Source organism: Apteryx mantelli, chromosome 9 (genome assembly GCF_036417845.1).
Source record: "Apteryx mantelli isolate bAptMan1 chromosome 9, bAptMan1.hap1, whole genome shotgun sequence".
NCBI lineage: Eukaryota > Metazoa > Chordata > Aves > Apterygiformes > Apterygidae > Apteryx > Apteryx mantelli.
The window spans coordinates 24,223,718-24,243,283 of NC_089986.1; the positions used below are offsets into that span (position 1 = coordinate 24,223,718).

Sequence of the window (19,566 nt, forward strand, 5' to 3'; positions counted from 1 at the left end):
TTATGTTGTTAACACTTCAGGGTATTATAAATGATTTTTCCAAGCCTGCATAACTAATACTTCATGCCATTACAATTTTTTTTTTTTAAATTCTTCATCTTTCACCTAAGAGTATGACAAAACAGGAAAACACACAGACAAAAAGAACTGAAGAATATAGATGTAATTGAATTATTGGTCTGGCAAAGGAAAGAATGAAAAGATAAAGAAGGCCATTAGAGTGGAGGTTGTGCAGTCTGGCTCTGAAGGTCGCCCTCCTTCTGCTTTGCTCCCCTCTCCCTCCCCAGAGTCCTTTATGCTATTTACTGCCGGAAGAGATGATGGCCACAGATTTTGAATGGCCAGGTCTAGCTGACTACTTCTTGAATACCAGCTAAAGAATAGACACAAGAAAAAAATAAAACAGGGACATCACACTTGTTTGCTTCAACCTGTCCTTGCAGTCCCGCTTCTTGCCTTTGAATTATGCTTGCCATTACCATTTTTCAAATTATTTAATTCATATCAATGTCCGAATACATCTAGATTATTAGAAATACTTATTTGTACCTGCAATTGTCAGAACTTATCAAGCCAGTATGCTATTCACTGTAAGCATAATGACAAAGAGATCTAATTAGAGGGGTTTTAATTATTTTTTATTACTTCTCTCATGTGCTTACACATATTTGACAAGCACTTATTCTAAGAAGATATGAGCCTATTTAAACCCAAGACAGCCTTCAAAGCGTCACTCAAACCATAACAACAGAATTATTCTTCATCCTTTTTGCCCCAATACAGAGGATTTACAGAGGTGAATATTTATTTACCTGAATTACATAGTGCTTTAAATCAGCATGAGGCCACTACTATCAAACAGCAATTCTACTCTTAACTAAAATCTTAAGTTTTTATTCTAATCTGCCATATGAATTTGGGAGCGTACTTAGACTATGAAAGTCCTATTTTAACAGGCTTCTAGTCACTTCACATCCTAGAACGCAAGATGCTGGGTCCTGACTCTGATACTGTCCTTCCAGGCACATTCACAATCACAACTGAGCGAACTTCACTTCTTGTTTTGGAGAACTACAGAAGTGTGTAGAATCCATGCTTAAATATACAGCAAAATAACTTCCAAAAAGCAATTCACACTCTTAATAATTCACTCCAAAACATTCCCTCCCAGAAAAATTTTGTTTAAAAAAAAAACTCAACAAAATAAAAGATCCCTGAAAGGACTTTTAAAATATTTTGCTGAAAATAAAGTAATGGACACAGTTCATTGAAATTACTTCATATTTCAATGGCAAATTCAGGTATATAGTTCATACACGAGCATAACTAGACAGTGGCATTGCTTGATATCACTGTACGCTGCTGTGTCCTCGCAGATGGATGAATGACTGCAGTATCATTATGAGGCTAACACTACTGATTCAAGATTCTCTTCAAGACTCCTCTTAGAAATGTCACTAAAAAGCTGTGTTTATTTATTAGCGATATGTTACAGAGCTTGCATTATCTTCACCAGAGTTTGCTGGAATACAGTGCACAAAGTTTTTATCAAAATTCTGGATTTAATTCAGCTGAAACAATTCTTTTCCAGAATTATCAATGACTTGATATTGCATTTCTAACCTCCGCAGACAATTAAGACCTTACAGGTGGAGCTGAAGGTTTCTAGCAGATCAGCAGAAGGGTCCAAGAAAACTGTATCTCTCAGTTTCCCCTGGCAGGACAGGGCTGCAGAGTAATAACTCATAATTCCCACAATATGATTCCTTTGAATTTGGCTAAGATCTATGCTACTTAGAATAAACAATTTAATACAGCAGCTTTTTCTTTTTTTGTAGGAAGTTTTGTTTTATTTAATTACCTAGTTATCACTAGCCCTAGTTCTGATGACAACAACATTACATTTGTTAAAGTTTGGATTTTTGATTAAATGTAATAGCATTCATATAGCAAGGCTTCATTAGTTTGGATTTTTGATTAAGTGTAATGGCATTCATGTGGCAAGGCTTCATTAGTTTCAAAGAAGCTGTATGGTGCAGGAGCTTCAGCCATAACCAGTGCATGGTAGCAACTACCGATTTGGGGACCGATAGGTCGGACAATTCCAGTACTTCCCATTTTGGCTGTCTCTCGTGTCCTCGACAGCCCAGAAGTTTTATGACAGATGCTATCTGTCTGGCAACTTCAGTTATAATCTGCTTTAATTAAGCAGTTATTTAATTAAGTGGTTATTTAGCATGATACTTTAGCACCATGAATCACCAGATTCTGTCCCTGTCTTCATGTGCAGTTTTGCACAACCACAGCAATATTCTGCCCTTGGTTTCCAAAGATCAAGTCTTACTGGTGGAGACAACTATTCAAAATGCTTCCAATTTACATCAGAGGAATACTTTCCATAATAAGTATAAAAGAGTAATAAAAGCCCAAGTGAATATAACAAAGCACAATCACTTACTTCACTTTTCTTTCTGTCTTCACATAATGTAGCATGTTTAGGTGTAATAAATAAAGTGTATTTTAATGTTCTCATTCATTACTGTTTTGTATGCCAGAAGCATCTTACCTTCACTGTCCACGCATTAAAGTCTAAACTTTTTCCTTACCACTTCTTCACTTAGACAACTCAGCCGCTACTAAAAGCTTTACCAGAACAGCCTGAATCCTTGAACCTTTAGCTTTCTGTTGAGACATTAATGTGGCTTTTTTTTTTTTTTTTTATCACTGTCAAAATGACTAAGAAAGGCAATCAAACGTAACTGGCAAAAAACCCCAACAATTTCAGAACCACCAAAATAAAAACAAAACAAAACAAAACAAACCCCTCGTCTCTGAGTTTCAGGAACTAACCAACAGAGGTCACTGTAAGAGTGATATTTTTGGTCTGTTCTTAACTTGAAGGCTGAGCATCCATCACCCGAACAAAACATCCAGGGACGGCAACCAGCATCCTGCAGGTCCCTGCAGCCGGCGTCTCAGAAACCCACCCTGCTGCTGCCCCATCTCCTGGGATCCTTTATCCTGTCCTGCCTTATGATCAGCAATGGGAGATCCTGTTTTGGCCTTTCATGGCCACGGTCTTAACTAAGCTACATTAAACCCTTCTAAAAGAGAAATTTAAAAATTCAGCAGGTGATTTGTTACAAACAACTGCAATACCCCCAGCTTAATTTAAGGTTCAGATTTTTTGGTCATGCATCATTATCACAGTAAAATATTTAACACCGATGAATTCTGGGCACCATAAAACTGACAGCATGTTTTATGCCTTGCTGACAGTGAAAGTTAAAAACGACAGTATTCAGAGTCACACTCTGAAGAACAATTTCCATATTTTTACTGTTGCACCAAAAAGACTATTTCCATTATTAATGCCACTGCTTATCAATAAAAAACAAACAAACAAGAAAGCCTGACAGCTTCACTTTTTGAAGCAGAGAAATGGGATTTTGTGTTCAGCCCCTGGATACAAGTGAGATGACAGCTACTGGATTTGCTGGGGTACAGCTGAGCATACACACTCCTGCGAGCTGTTAACATATCAGTGATGATATATGAGAGTTTGTGGATGCAGTCTGTAGTTTAGTGAATATTCAAATGTCCTTCTATGCTCTTTTTATTGTCTACTTATCCTTTATATTGGTTTTAGTACAGCCAAAATGGTAGTGAGAGCCTGGGAGTCCGCCTGCAAAGGAAGCCTGAGGAGCACAGAGCACCTGCGTGTAGGGAGCCAGGCAGACCCACAGCTGATCTCTTCTAAAAAGGCTATCTGCAAATCTATTGAGAATTTGACTTAAGACTAATGGGCCCAACTAAATGTGGTAAAGCTGTGTCCAGCTTGACCTTGGTGTAGCACACTGCACTTAGGCAATTGCATCAGGCTAATGATGGTGGCACAGCAAAGAGTTAGGCTCCTCACTTTCAAGGTGAAAAGGGCACTCATCATCTCATTGCTCTGCAAGTTGCCTTCCATTTCTCCATTTTGGTCCCGTATCAGTAACATGGCAGACAGCTGAGGCCCATGCTCTGTTTAACACGCTCCCCGTGCCTTCAGGCAGCAACATTAAAGGCTGCTGCAAAAAAAGAAAGGGAATAATGTGCTCTGCGCACCCGTGGTGGATGGGACCAAAACGAACGGGCTGCGATTGCAGCACAGAAGGTTCAGGCTCGGCATTGTGGACACCAGTGGGTACGGTGAAGTGTGCAACAGGCTGCCCCGGGAAGCTGCCACGTCTCTGTCGTTACAGGCCTTTATGATTCAGGGACACAAAACTATCTATCAGGACTGACACAGGTATAATGGGCCCTGCCTTGGGCAGGAGGATGGACCGGTGACATCCTGAAGTTCCTTTCAGATATATCTTTGCACATTACTGATGAAACAGAGTTGGTGTATTAAAACACAAATAGCCTTACAAAATACTACAGCATTTGGCAAAGGTTTCTCGCTGTCATAGAAATGGACCACTGTCAAATCAATTCAGTTGATCTCACCTTCTTTCTACCCAAATCACTCCTAAGCAGGAAAGTCAAATCCTTGATTTGATTTCCAACCTTACAACTAGTGTGTGACAGCTGATTATTCTATGGCGGACCCTGCAGGTTAGTGCAAGTCTAATTAAGTTGCATTCCTTCTTGGGCAGAATTTTTTTTTTTTAAAAAAAAGATTCTTCCAATGGATTTCCCTAAAGTAGATAACAAGTAAAACCATTCTACATCTATGTGTCACTGTTTGGAAAGGAGGAAGGAAGACATAACCTGCTTCTATAGGAGCTCCAGGTTCTTCATGAATTTTTTTTGTGATACAGTGCACGAGGCTGCATCCAAGGTCTTATGGTAAGCCTAGCCATTTTAAAGATCAGTTGTATCTCAACAACCTCACATGTGCAAAAGTCACTTTCAAGTCAGGACTGCAAAAATAAAGTTTGGAGATCTTATTTTTTTTCTGGCATTTAACCATTAGTGACAGTATTTTCAAGCTTTTGCTCAAAACTAGGAGATTGGCAAAAACTTACTTGCATTAAAGAAAGCAAGCTCATACAATGATTCTAAGAACTATGATTTTACATATACTCCAATTATTGCTCAATTCACAATAAATTCATCAGATTAAGGGACACCAAAGACACTTAACTGGAATCTTGTGAAATTCTTCACACTCCAGTTACGAAATGGGCCTGATCACGTCTGACAGCCTGCATTTGCCCAGGCACATTCAAAAAGCTTTCCAGCGCTCCTGTGAGCCCTCCCCGGAAACACAGACCTCTTTTTAACCCTACATTTTAACCATTAGGCAGAGAGGAGACGAATGAAAGTGTAGGATATGACTGTCATTTCCTCTGGTGACCACTCCCCGAATAGGTGCCCGATGGGCACCGTAAGGACAGTAATGCACTAACAGAAGGGGCCGGCAACACGGTTAATAGCAGCTTTACCTCACTCGTCAAAGAGAAGGGAAAGGAACAGGCGTCAGGAACAACGTTGTCACCAGCATCGCCGCCCCGCAACCTCCGCTGAACCGCGCGCGGGGCTGGCAGCGCTCCCCGCTCCCTTTACACATTAGCTGAAACAACTGCCTGCTAAATCACATTTGCATCCTAATCGGGACATTTAGCTCCTACTCTCACCACAGGGTTTCAGGTCACTGGCTAATAAATACACCTCCTTCATTTCCTCCTTCTTCGTCTCTTATTCTGCAGGACCGTTCATCTCTCATCACCCTGCCGGCCCGCTCGGTGTGCACCCACGCAGGGGCTCAGGCGAAGCTCGCGGCTCCTCGGGGCCCATGTGGAGGCTTCAGCAAAGGGCGGGCGCCCGCGCGGGGGCTCAGGCGAAGCTCGCGGCTCCTCGGGGCCCGCGCGGAGGCTTCAGCAAAGGGCAGGTGCCCGCGCGGGGGCTCAGGCGAAGCTCGCGGCTCCTCGGGGCCCACGCGGAGGCTTCAGCAAAGGGCAGGTGCCCGTGCGGGGGCTCAGGCGATGCTCGCGGCTCCTCGGGGCCCACGCGGAGGCTTCAGCAAAGGGCGGGTGCCCGCACGGGGGCTCAGGCGATGCTCGCGGCTCCTCGGGGCCCGCGCGGAGGCTTCAGCAAAGGGCAGGTGCCCGCGCGGGGGCTCAGGCGATGCTCGCGGCTCTTCGGGGCCCGCGCGGAGGCTTCAGCAAAGCGCCAGCGCGCAGCCTGGCCTCCGCTCCTGAGCCCCTCCACTCGCCCTGCTCGACGCCGCACAGCTTCAGGCTCAATCTCGACCCAGCTCCTCTCCAAAGCTGTCCTTGCCGCAGCCGTAACCGCAAGGACGAACCACCCGGACGTACACACACTCCAAAAGCGCTGCGCTCCCACAGTATCCAGCGCTAAACATGCAACAGAGGCGTACCAACAAATACACAAAGGGAATAACTGTGTCTCCCCTGCCGTGACCCGGCATTCCCTTCAACAACAAACCCCACAGTTTTTCCCAGTCTATCATTCATGGAAGCCAAGCACTTAAAAATCAGGCACAGAAGAAATTAAGAAAAGTAGGAAGATCACACTGTTCACATAACATTTAGCTACGTAGCTATACAGGCATCGCCAGGAACATTGACTTGGTGGTTAACACAGTTCTCTTTCCGTTTTTTTTTCAATGGCAAAAAATGATTTTATATTTCTATGGGACTTACACCATGTAAGAGCTGAAAGGATACACAGCTTTTTTTTAAGGGGAATACTCACTTGAAATCAAACGCCTACTACTACAAGCTAACACAAACACTGGTGAACAGCCAACAACCTGTGGGTAAACTATCGCACCAGCTGCAGGCCTAGAGGAAGAAACCATACGCATTTAGGCTTAATCTAGGTTGCTCAAAGGAGATTTAAGTACATACATAAGCCCACGTCAGAAATTCGGTCCTGATGATACATTCTTGAATCTGGGCCCATTTTGTTTAAAACTTTTCATGGAAAGTCTTTCAAGAGGCTATAAATCTAAAAGCTTTTCTACAATAATTGGAGGAAATCCTGATAATATTAACAGGGTAATGTGGAAGGAGCTCTGATTCTCTGGTAAAACTGAAGACTAATATAATATATTGCAGAATAAAGTTTCCACACCTGAGCAAAAAGTGCAAGTACCTGACGCAAACATGAAACAGAGCTTTCCTAAAAGGGGCATCATGGATGCCTTGTGCTCTGAATCATTCTTCGTTCCTAAATACATGACCTGAAGATTTCACAGATAGATGAAATCCTTGTTAAAATAAATCTAAGTTCACATTCCTGTTTCTCACATACATTTGAAAGAATGAATTGCATATACATGGGAAAGTTACCAGCACAGAAAATAATTTGCACCAAATACACCACAGCTAACTCTTTATCATTCAAAGCCTGGTTCCACAGTTTTTGTTTAATATACAGCTGCTTGTTGATAAATGCATTAAAATATAATTCCTGGAAAAAGAAATACTTTGCTTCAAAAAATAGTAACTGAATGAGAAAGATGCGTTATCCTCAGCATCTTTGTATGAAGTATTCCTGCTCTGATTATAATTAGTATCTCTCAGTTAAAGGTTGCCTATTTATTTCTGAATGGACAGTGAATATGCCTCCATTAGCAAGTAACTTGGTACCACAGAAACAGACGGGCAGACAGACGCGTTCAGTGCTCAGGTTGCTGCATCCGTGGTGTATCCTCTTCAAGGCTTGTACTTCCGACTAGATTTAGTCTAGTTCCCTCTACTGAACATCCCCATCACGCATGTAGTTGAGGAAGAAAAGTGTTCTGTACAACCAAGAACCAGTGGGAACATGACCCACAAAACAATATTGATATTAAAAAATGTGCAATATATAAAAACATTTGTGAACCCCTGTCTGGCAGGGAATGAGTCAATAACAGTATATACTTTGGGGGAAAATGGCTAATAACAATTCCTAAAGGACACTGTAAAATGCTTTTTGGGCCAAGCACTGTGACTTAGGGCTTATTGAACATGACCGTACTGCACAAGAGCATTCTGAGCATACGCGTCTTCACTAGCTCCTTTTCTTTTACAATATATACATTCTTGCACAATGTAAAGATTTTTAATAACTGCATCTTTTTAGGATCTTCAGGACAGCTCAAATCTTACTTTTCTACTCTCTTTGAAAAAATATACTTTTAATGAAACAAGGAATTACACAGAAAGTCTGCTTGGAGTGTAAAAGTACTATTTTCTGCTCAGGGAGCTCATAATATGACAGAATAAGTGTCAGGAAAAATAGACTTAATATAGGTAAATCTTCTATATGGCATACATCTATCATACAGCAATCTTAGCAAAAATCTTCAAAACCTCCATTAAATTTTCTGTCCAAGTTCTGACAGTTTTAAAGTACTAACACAGTATTATGCAATTTGAGCAAATTCAAATATTCGTCACCTAATTTGCCCACAGCCAGGTTTCAGCCAGGGACAGGAACAGGAAGAGAGGAAGCAAGGGCTGTTATTACTAAACAAAATTAGCTGCATATTATTACTTTAGGCAGTTGTAATGATTAGTTTCCATTAAGGTGAATTCAAAGTCCATTATATAAATCCTGTGTTTTCAGTAAAAAGCATGGTGATAGCACAGGCTTGCTGCAGTATGCTGTTTATAATCACTTCTGCTTCACAACAAGTGAGCAAACTGATTGATTGTAAAAGACATCTCATTTAGAGGTCCATAGGCCAATGGTCAAGCACACAGACCTCAGATACAACCTCTAAACAGGTCCTTTCGATTACATAATAATAAATAATATTAATGAATAATTATAAATAATAAGTAAATCAGCAATAAATTCCTCACAGATGTGAATAACTCTGTAATGCAGTCCATAAACTCAAACGCTGCTGTTCACGGTATCTTCCTACCTGCAAAGGGAACAGGCGCATCTTTATCTAAAGCAACGAGAGGAGGATCCAAAATCACAGTGTCGTTGTTTTCCGTTATGATCCCATGGTAGGATGTCTCAATCCAGGGTTTGTGTTTGTTCACTAGAAAAGAAAAGAAATACTATGCTTAATTGATTTGATTCATGTTTTACACCCAATTAGCTCATTTTATTTTTAAAAGGATTTAATATATTTCCAAAATTAATGTTATTACTAAAAAGCCATTTACAGAATCTCAAAGTACTTTATAAACATTCAAAAATTATACCAAAGCAACATGTGTAGTGTACCATAATTCACTGTCGAGAAAAATAAAGCTAATAGACATCCCTCCCATTAAGACACCAAAATAAAAAGCCAATTTTCAAAATAATTTTAACTTATTCCCAACTGTCATGCATAATTAGTGTCAGACATTTTTTCAAGAAATTGCTTTCTGTGGTAAAAGTCTGATCCAAGAGAAAGGATGTCTATGGAAAACAACACTGTCATGACTCGAGGGCAAGCAGGAGGGCAGCTGAGATCCTGGGCTCTTGGTCTCCACCCACCACCCTTTGGAAAAATATTGAAAGTGACATTTGTTTTCTGCACTTTTTAGACAAAAAAAATTAAACTGCTGAATTTTAATCACTTTGATAAAAGGAAGCCACTTCTTTTCCTTTCAGCTAGCTTTAGTTAAATGGGTTCCAAAGTTTTCCCGAAAAATCTGTCCTTCAACTGTGGTTGTTGAATGGTACGAAACCTGGTCTCACAGTACATTGCAGGGTCGCACGCAAGCCTCTGTCACAGCTGGGGATATGCCGCAGATCACCTGAACATCTTACCCTTGCAGCCCTCCCATACGCCTCCCCCTCACCAAACACCTCCTATGAAGATGATCACGTGAATTACTCTTGCTTTTTAGTTTGTAGGAGCCCTGGCTTTGCTATGCTTATAAATAGCATTTTGTCCCCTCAGCCACAGTCTGAGCATTGCGTTTTTGGAGCTATTACAGAAATAATACAGCGGTGCTACCCTAAGCGCATTGCAGGGTGAAGGGCGCACACCCTCCCAACTGCCCTGCAGGTAGTTTCTTCAAAGCAGAAGAAAGCAGTCTCAACATCAAAGGCAAAGGAGAGGGCTCCAGCCACCGCAGAGGAGCTGTGCAATCAACACGTTTGTTTGTTCCCTGGCTATTTTGAAAAAGAAATACATTTATGCCAAACTGAAGTTCATTCTTTTTCTTTCTTATTCCTTTGTCTAACCACTAGGGAGCCATAAATCCGGGAAGAATGAGCCAAGGTCCTTTGAGAGCAAAATCATTCTATTTTATGACCACGGATAGCAGAACTTTGACTTCTTTTATACATTGGAACATACACTCATTCAGAGGAAGGTATATTATTTTCACAGCATTTTCACCCATTTTATGCAATAACTAAGCAATGGGAAAATTAAATTGGGTATGTGGCAGGGAAAGGTGAAATGGGAAAAAGGGAACTCTACTCTCTTCATCTGGTAATGACTTTCGTACAGCCCGAGGAGATGGGTGAGCTTACGTAGGGGGATGAAGGCTAAAAGCCTCCTAGATGCTGCAATACGAGAAGTGATGGATGCAATTTCAGAGCTTGGTACAGCAGCTGAGAGTCCGATTTGCAGGACAGTTGAACCATTTAGTATTTGTGATTTGGATACGTGAATTGGCTCACCGGAAACATGCAGACACGTGGAATAGGCTCTGCCCGCGCTCCGCCGCCTCTCTGAGACCCTGATGGCCGCGGAGGCGAGCTCCTGCCTGCCTGTGGTACCATTTACCGGTAACGAGCCAGGAAATAGGAGTTTGCATGAGACACGAAGTCCCTGTGCAACTGGAAATTACAGTCCCAGAGCCAGCTTTCCTTTCTGGCTGAGAACTGATCGAGAGGGTGGTCTTAAACAGCTGCCTGAGCTTTCACAAAACCCCTCCTTCCTCCCACAAGAGACTTTGCAGGAGAATTTCGATGTCGCTTTGCTGAAGGCGTAGCCTCAGCACGCAGGAACGGGACTCCTGCAAGCCTTGTCTTTCTTCCACTAGCGTCCCGGGACCAGTAACAAGTCAAATGAGTGACAGCAACTAATTCCCTATATTGCACTGGAGCAGAAGGAGAAGGACGGGCTCTGGAACAAGCGCAGCAGCTTAGCCCTAGACTTTGGAGACTGGCATAAGAGGTAGAAAGAAAGGGTAAAACAGGAACAAAACGCGGTACAAGCTTGGTATCGCTTGCAAGTGCTTATGATGTGCAACTTCAAAGCAGCAGTCATTACTGCACAAGCTTCACGTAGCCTGTGGCTTAGAAACTTTAAAAATAACAGAAATTTTTAAATCTAACTATGGGAGGGCAAAACAATTTGCTTGCATCATAAGATCCCTACATTTCAAATATTTTCACATTGTTAAAATTTTTTCTCCTTTTACACTGTTTTGGATAGTTCTGTTTTAAAATGCAAAATCTGTAATACTGAGATTAGTGGCTGCTGTTCCGGCCTAGGTGTTTTTTTATTTTTTCTTTGCTAGAGGTTACTAAAATGTCAGCATAGAAACTCTTCCCAAATGAGTACACCAATATATAGGCTTTCATAAGATACCAAATTTAAAGAAAGTACTTTTAAAAATAATATGATTAATGAATACTTCACATTTCTTCCTCCAAGACAGACAGACAGCTACAAAATGTTAGAATGGTTCACAACTATATTTAGCCACAGGTCAATGCATCTTGCATAAACTGCCTACCCATATACAGCATTTCTATAAAATTGTTTTTTTTAATGATTTCAAAAGAGTTTCATCCTGTTTCATTCCAGCTACTGATTTGTATTTCGAGCTATTTGAGAAGTACATATATTTAAATACAAATTACCATTTCTTGCAGTTGTGCCTGCTTTCTGAGCATGAAATTCCTTCTCCCTTATCTTCCTTTTGTACTCTCTCTCCTTTTACAGTATTAGTCTGTTTAAAATAAAAACATCACCTGGAACTTGGCCACTTCCTACCTCCTCTCCCTTGGAGCAGGACCTGTACAAAACATGACTTCTTCTAACTTGAGCAGTATTTCTTTTACCCTTAAGTTTTCCAGGTCTTACCTTCAAATAATTATCTTTTAGCACTGTATGAAAATAAATTTAATACCTCTGAGACAGACCAAGAAGCATTCACATCCAGGTTATGTTCATGTTCAGGGGAAGAGTTTGTGTTTTAGACAAGATATACATGAAATATTGGCAGAAAATGACAGAAATCCCATGAGATAAGCTGCTCTTGTAAGAGCTTTACCATTATGAGAGGTATCCAAAGCCGTAACTGAAAAACGGATCACTCCTTTCGAATGTGATGGTTGCAACCCACAGATATTAATGTAAATATATACAGTTATGCTTCTCATTTCAATCCATTTTTATTTTAAAATGTCCTGAAACCTATGTGAAAGTTGCATTCTTTTCTTAGTTATGTCAAAGATGGTCAAACTTTAGATCGAGTTTCCAAAGACATCATTAGTAATGCCACACTGAATTTATTTAAAAAATAAAACAAAAAAGCATATTATGCTATCTACTTAGCGCTATATTAAGCTGTATGTTTAAGTAGAAAAAAAAGAAATCCATAGAATTTCCTTTAAGAATAACACAAGAAGAACATTTTGTTTGAGATGTTAGTTAGAGCCTCTTAGAGATTAACATCTATGTTTCTGGAACTTTTATAAACTTCAAAATACAGTGGGATTTTTGTATTTTAATCTTAAAAAGGAAGAAAATATGTTAAAAACAAATATTTTAAAGTTTCTCATTACTGTTTAAAGTTAAGAACATATTTTATAAAATAAAGTGATAGGAAAAAGCATTTTTGGGTTTGCATTTGCCAAAGATGATAGAAAAAATTTATATACAGGTTTGCATATAAAAGTTACGCAGTTTCAGGAAGTATGAGAGCACTGAACTATAGCAAGCAAAACCCCCAAAAGCAAACAAGCTGGAAATCTAGCAGATATAAATAAGAGCTACGTGGAAAATTGCTTTCCATCTTAAGTTGTATTAAGTTGTACGATACTCTTACAATAATTCTAAAACTGAAAAAATAATTCAAAACCTGGGGGAAAAAAAAAAAAAAAAAACACACACACACACACATATGTTCTGGTCTTTGCTACAAAAAAACCTTCTCTGAAAGCATTTCTCATCAAGCTACATGGCTTGAATTTCCCTAAAAGTCTAGCTGGGTAGAAACTGAAATCCATACTAGGATTTCATGAATTCAAACCTGTATTCAGTTAAAAAGTACAGATGAACTCTACCTTTTACTTCGTTTTTTGACTTCCTTCCCTTCCTATACTTTATTAGCCATCCATATAAAACTATAATGTAAATAATTTGTAGCAGCTAGGATAAGACAATTAATCTTTTTCCTTAATTACAGTTAGAGGTCAATTCATTAAAATTTGTACGCACCATTTACACTGCATTTCCACAGTGTATGCTGCCAAAGCCTGTGATTACAAGCCTTTGGATTTAATTAAACCATCTTCCTAGAAAACTGCCACTCTGCGTGCCATCTGCAAATGCATTTGACACACAAAACGCCAAAGGGAAAAAAAGGGAAAGAAAAACTAAGTCCTTCTGTGGAGCCTGCAGGAAATCCCGAGCTCCCCCGAGTCTGGGCTTGAAAGTCAACCCAAGGACAAAACCCGAAACGCAGCAAAAGCCAGCCAGCCAAAGGCCGGCAGATCCTTCGAAAGCAACACCTACGCCGAGCTACGCTCTGCCTGGTGCCCCGTGCCCCACGCGCCGGTTTGCGTCCCGTCCGGGCGCTGCGCCCAAGGAGGTGACAGGCGGTGGGGACACGGAGCAGGGCCTCCACGCGCTCCCCAGCCCCGGGCACCCCGCGACCGTCGCCCCCCGACCGCAAGGCTTCAGCAGCTGGAAAGCAAATACCAGCCCCTGTCCCCAGCCCACCCAGCAACCTACCCGTTAAAACGCCCTTTGCTAGGGGCACGGCTAGGGCAGATCGTCACAAGCACGATGACACCCGGAGCACAACACGGACACGAGGTAGGAGGACGATACCTTGTGAAGGGACGTAACACCTTTTCTGCAAGCCAAAACAGATGCTTCTTAAGAGGGGAAAAAACCCTTGGCGAGAAGCAACAGGAGTACAAGGAATATAGTATAGGGGTATTTTCCAAATTTAAGATAGTTGCTTAAAATGCTTCTTAAAATGCTTAGAACTGTCACCGATCCCAAAATAACACCTCACAAAAGAACTATGAAAGGAAAAAAAGTGAAGATTAGAAGCTGTGACTACAGACATTATGGCAGAGTTAGTATCGTCTAGCTGATTAGCTGCTGATTTCTAAATGCTAAGAAGCTAAAATTTGAGGTAACAAATTATATGGGTTAAGGACTGCTCTATGAATGCAAACATTTTCTTTCTTTCTTCCAAAATGGTATGATGAATCTATTTTCCATTTAAATGTACTGATAATATGCTCTCTCATCTCTATCTCTTAGCTTAAAGAGTGTGTTGATTGAGGTAGAATTGGCAGAAAATTTAGGCTTTCGTACCACTCAGCTCAGTTCTTTAAGTCCTTTTGCCTGCTAATGTGAGCCCTTTGAAGCGATGAAATCCTTCCTCGAAACATGACAGGCGCTGAGGACGCTCAGAAAGACTTTTAAACGTATGCTCGAAATCCCACTAACTTCTGGAGAATATAAGCAGCTGAACCTCACGCATTTTCTGCACTACAGCACACATCTTCCTGCTCTTGTACAGCAACGAACAAGTGTTTCTAATGCCCTGTTAGGAGACTGAATAAATAATAAAATACAAAATCCCAAGGATGCAAGTGGCATAGTGACATCTGCAACACACGATCACGATGGCTGAGAAAATCTCCCCAATGCGGATGCTGTTGGTTCGGCAGTGCACTCCCCGTTTGGGGCAACGCTTTGCTGGGCAATTGCTGGGGCTAGAAACCAAAAACAGGAACAAAACCTGCCTTCTGACAGAGCAGTGCCTGGGGAAGAAGCGTGGCCAAGAGACGGGGACGTGGGCTGAGGTGGCCGAAGACGCTGAGAGCGGGAGTTTGGCAAAGACTAAGTCTGCCTTGGGAAGGCAGAGCAGGCAGGGAGATGGATGAATGCATTTTGCAGGAAAAGAAACTAAGTAGATATGAAAATGGCAGGGAAGTAGGAGAGCAAAATATCACTAATTAGTGAAATCCAGCATAATATAGCATCATATTCCTTATCATGCCTGTCTATTAACCCCTAAGGACTTCAGAGTGATTGAAAATTGGATTATAATTTTTGCATTTTACAGGGTTAAATCTTTCTCAGTGCTAGGAAAGAAACACCGAGTGACTGTATCAACAGAAAATCAGAATGCTTCGGTTCCCAACCCACAGAGGAGACCTAACATGCACACACATTTTATACGCTTTGCCAAAGAGAAATTGTAAAGAAGAAATTTATTCCTCTAACTGTCTCACAATACACTGCGTTCTCTGTGTGATGCCATTGCCTGATTTACTGAAACACCACTGGTTACAGTCTGGATTTACTTTCAGATAGATGACTTTAAATTATCATGTTTTATGTGCTTTTACATAAAATAGTAATTTGAAATCCCTGTCCCAATTAACTCAATGGGAGTTTTGACACTGAGTTCAGTTAAACCAGGGTTTATCTGATGTAGCTGATCTGATTCCCCCACAACTCTTTAGCTAGAGAATACATTATAACCAGTGCATCTCAGCAACGTTAAAATACTCAGTGGAGATCCTGAAGACAATTTGGGACTGGTTTGATCATACTTCACAGTAAAAAGCTATTTTGCACAAAACAGACTGCACAAGAAAGTTGTCTGCAATTAGTATATATTCTAGCCCCAATGCAAAAGCCTTTCAATAATGATGACTTTCACTAGCAACATTTTTTCTAGGTAAGAAAAGGTGAAGATTCTGAAGTACAGCTTTGTTGTTATTTCATTCTCATTACAAGCCTGTTGGGACAAAAGTTAGATCTTGTCTAAGGAACTTGGTAATATTAGACAGTAATCTATCGCCTATTTCTAAAGTAAAATAAACTACTTTATATTTATTCTGACATGCTTAGAAGTTTATGTAGCTATATAGGTACTTTAATCACATATAAACATATTGAGTTATTTCTGACTTAAAATAAAAGTCAGCTTCAGGCTCAGTAAGAACTCTGGACTCACACTTCAAATGGACTTTCAGTGAGTGGAGGGAAAAGGACTCTTACTCTAAACCTATTTGGATTAGTTAAATTTAACAAGCACACTACCTCCATGTGCATAAAGCAGTGAGCTTCCCATATTAGACACCAATAAAGAAGCAATATTTCCACCTTGCCAAGACATAAGGCTTTTTTTTTAAGTAGTTTTTAATACCCTGATTGATCAAGCAGGTTATATTACATTATGAATTGCACCATCCTTTACCTCTGGCTGAGTGGCACTCGGAAAGGTGTGATATATTTCTTTACCAATACCAGTGAACAGGACAAAATGTTTTTTCCACTTAGATTCTAAAAACGAATGAGTTCTGATCAGCAGACAAAGTGAAGAAATCAATGCTTTCACCAAATGTTTCTAAACCGTTTTCCCCCTTTCAAATTCAGACCTACATAAGTCTCAGTATTTTTTGTTATTACTACGGCCCAAAGCCCCTCCCGTTTTTGCAAAGGCCCTGCAGAAGAGCTGCAGACGATTCCGATCCACGCGGCCAGCGCAGTCCCCAGGGCAGGCCGGGCGCCCGCGCAGCCAGGAGCACGGGGCAGGGGGCCGCGGAGACGCTCATCACTAGTCTATCCGCTGCAAGTCTATCTGCTGTAAAGACATTCAAGTGATATATATGATTAATGTGATAAATAATGACATTTCTTTCCATTCGCACACCTTATCTCTACATTGCTGCCAGAAGTGATTACAATTCGTGTATCGGCATATCTGAAGAGTTTTAAACAGTAGAGAAATAGCTATAGCACAACCAAGAGCAGCACATGCAACCTTGGATGAGGCCGTTCAAAGCTGTCCCATATACATCCACATATACACATCTGCACTAGCTACAATCAGACCTCTGAATTCAGGTCAGATATATTCTGGTGTTACATGGATACCTAAATATCGTGGACCAGTAAAATTTTGGTTTGGCTCATGCGGCATTCTGAAAAATTTTAAATATAAAACTGGAGAAAACTCTATAATGGAGGTTGTTTGGAATGGAAAATATCTTTTTCCCCCATAATCTATAAAAATGAAGTGTTTCAATGTCTGTGATGTTCATACTCCTACGTCTGTTTGTTGCTATGGGTTTGTTTTTGGGGTGGAGGACGGTATTCTTTCTAACCCTGTTTAAATCAATGTGAACATTTAACAGGAACTTACTAAACTCTTTGGTCAACACAAACCTGTATTGTTCAGGAAAAACAGTCTAAGCTAAAAATTTCATAAAAATCAACCCACAATATTCATATGTGAAACTTAGCAGCATTTTTGCTTATAAGCCCCATTTCTGAAAAGCACACCTGGAATATACGTGTGCATGTGCATTCATGAATAAACCTTTACACTGAGCCCCACTGTCATCTTCAGGTGCCGACCACATCGCTGTGCTCTCGGTGCCTTAGGCTAATTCTAAGCTCACAAATAAGATATTTTCAGTAATGCAAAAGAGATTTCATCTTCTTGATTAAGGCATCCAGTCCTTCCAAATTTATCTATTGATATTTGTTGTGTTACAAATAGATTACAGAGAGCGCAAAACTGTATTCTTAACTATTACAGACTATAGGTCTAAATGTTCAGACCAGGAAGTGGCCGACATATTATAACGGAGCAAAAATAGACTTGAGATTCACAACACAGTTGACGGTACCTTTGTTTAGCCCCTCTTAATTATTTCATCATCATTTAAATCCTTTCAATATTCATTACGTGTGGGAAGCCGCCTTTCTTAAATGCTTTATCCTCCTCTCCTGTTTGGCCTGAAAGCTCTTCAGCACACGGCTTTGTTTCTCGTGCTGAGAGTTTACAGCACGCGCTTTGCACAGAGCTGACGCGAGGTCTCGTTCTTTAGAGAAACGACAACTAAGGGTCCACTGAAGAGTTTTCAATCAGATGATTCAATCACATATTTAATGCCTAGGGATTCAAACACAACTGTCAGGGACTGGGCATCGCTATCTTCTCAAGAATTCCGGTATTTACAGCAATGCTGAGGAACATACAGACCACTAATCCACATATTTATCCAGACTGTGTGTTGCCATGGGAAACAAAAAAAATTCAATAATTACACAGAAAAGCAAAAGTAATCCCCAAATAGCACCAAACATAGACCTCTTCGAAGAGTTATAGAGCTGCAGGGTGCTCTGTTTAACTAAAAAAATATTTGCACATATAATGGCTCTTCAATTGCCTGAAATATTAAAATCGGGGAATTCTGATTGCTGGCATTTCTCCCTGTGAAAGCTCTCACTTCAGGTATCTCTAAAACAAACACTCTAAGCACTGCGGCACGCTAGATGCATTAACATTTGCTGAGCAGACTTTCAAAGGTAACAGCTTCTTTTCTGCACCTCATCATTCATGCAAGCAGTTTCACTTAGTAAATAATGCCTTCAGCTGAGGACTTAAAAATAGAGATTAAAATAATTTAGGTTTTATGCAGCTGTGTCTCAAGAACTGCAGTAATGCTCCCAGTTGAGAATGTCATTCTGAAAAATTCAAGATTAAAACCACCTATTAGATTATGAGGCTAAAATAACTGAAAAATAAATTTACTAAGAAATAGTTACCTTCATTAGATTTCATTTTGTGCTGTACTACCTTGATAGCTCGAACTCTTGAGTGTTAACATATAAATTTAAGCTCACTGAAATCCTATGCTCTTACATATAATCCTACGCATTTTAAATCTAGGACAATGAGCTAAATCCTAATGCCATGGTCTTCAAAGGAGTAAACATTTTATTTTTTTAAATATGTAAGGAATTGTTGATGTTCATCTTTCCATTAAGCATTCCAAATTGCAGATTTTCATACAGCAGTGGCTCAAGAATACTCCAGTACAGAGAACTTCATTTAAAAAAACCTGCCTGTTTCCAAGCACCTGTCCTTTACCTAACACAGAGAGAGAGTGGCCCAGGTTATCTTGAGGGAGAAGAGTGATATTTTTCTTTATGACAGCCACCACTCTTCCCCAAATCAGCCACATTGCTTTTGAAGCGGCAATTGCATTTTTGAAAAGGAAGACTTTCTTCCCTGATGAAACCAACAACTTTGATCCTTTTAAGAACAAGATGGAAAAATAGGAAGAGTGCAAGAAACTGGGAGATTGTGATAAATTCAGCTTACATTTATGTGAGCAAAGGGTTGTGAAGATGGAAGGCTACGGGAAAGATGTGCCCATGCACAAAATCACAGAGACCAGCAACCTAAGAAACCTCCACAGCCAGTACGCCCTGCCTGCTTCCTGCCACTCTACCACGAACAGGCTATGCTTAGGTCAGAATCACCCTTCCTCTGCAGTAGCAAAAACATACAAGATGCTACACATCTACTGTACTTAAATCACATTACAATTTCACATTAGGACTTCTTGTCTAGTATTCATGCACCAAAACCCCTAGAT

General features: G+C 40.5%; 1 protein-coding gene across 1 annotated transcript in view; it reads right to left on the reverse strand.

The window, feature by feature from the left end:
* CLSTN2 (calsyntenin 2) overlaps positions 1-19,566 on the reverse strand; it is a 393,600-nt gene that overhangs the window by 229,987 nt on the left and 144,047 nt on the right. Inside the window, exon 2 of the mRNA XM_067301933.1 lies at positions 8,876-8,998. Coding sequence (XP_067158034.1) covers positions 8,876-8,998 — 123 coding nt within the window. The remainder of the gene's footprint in view (positions 1-8,875; positions 8,999-19,566) is intronic.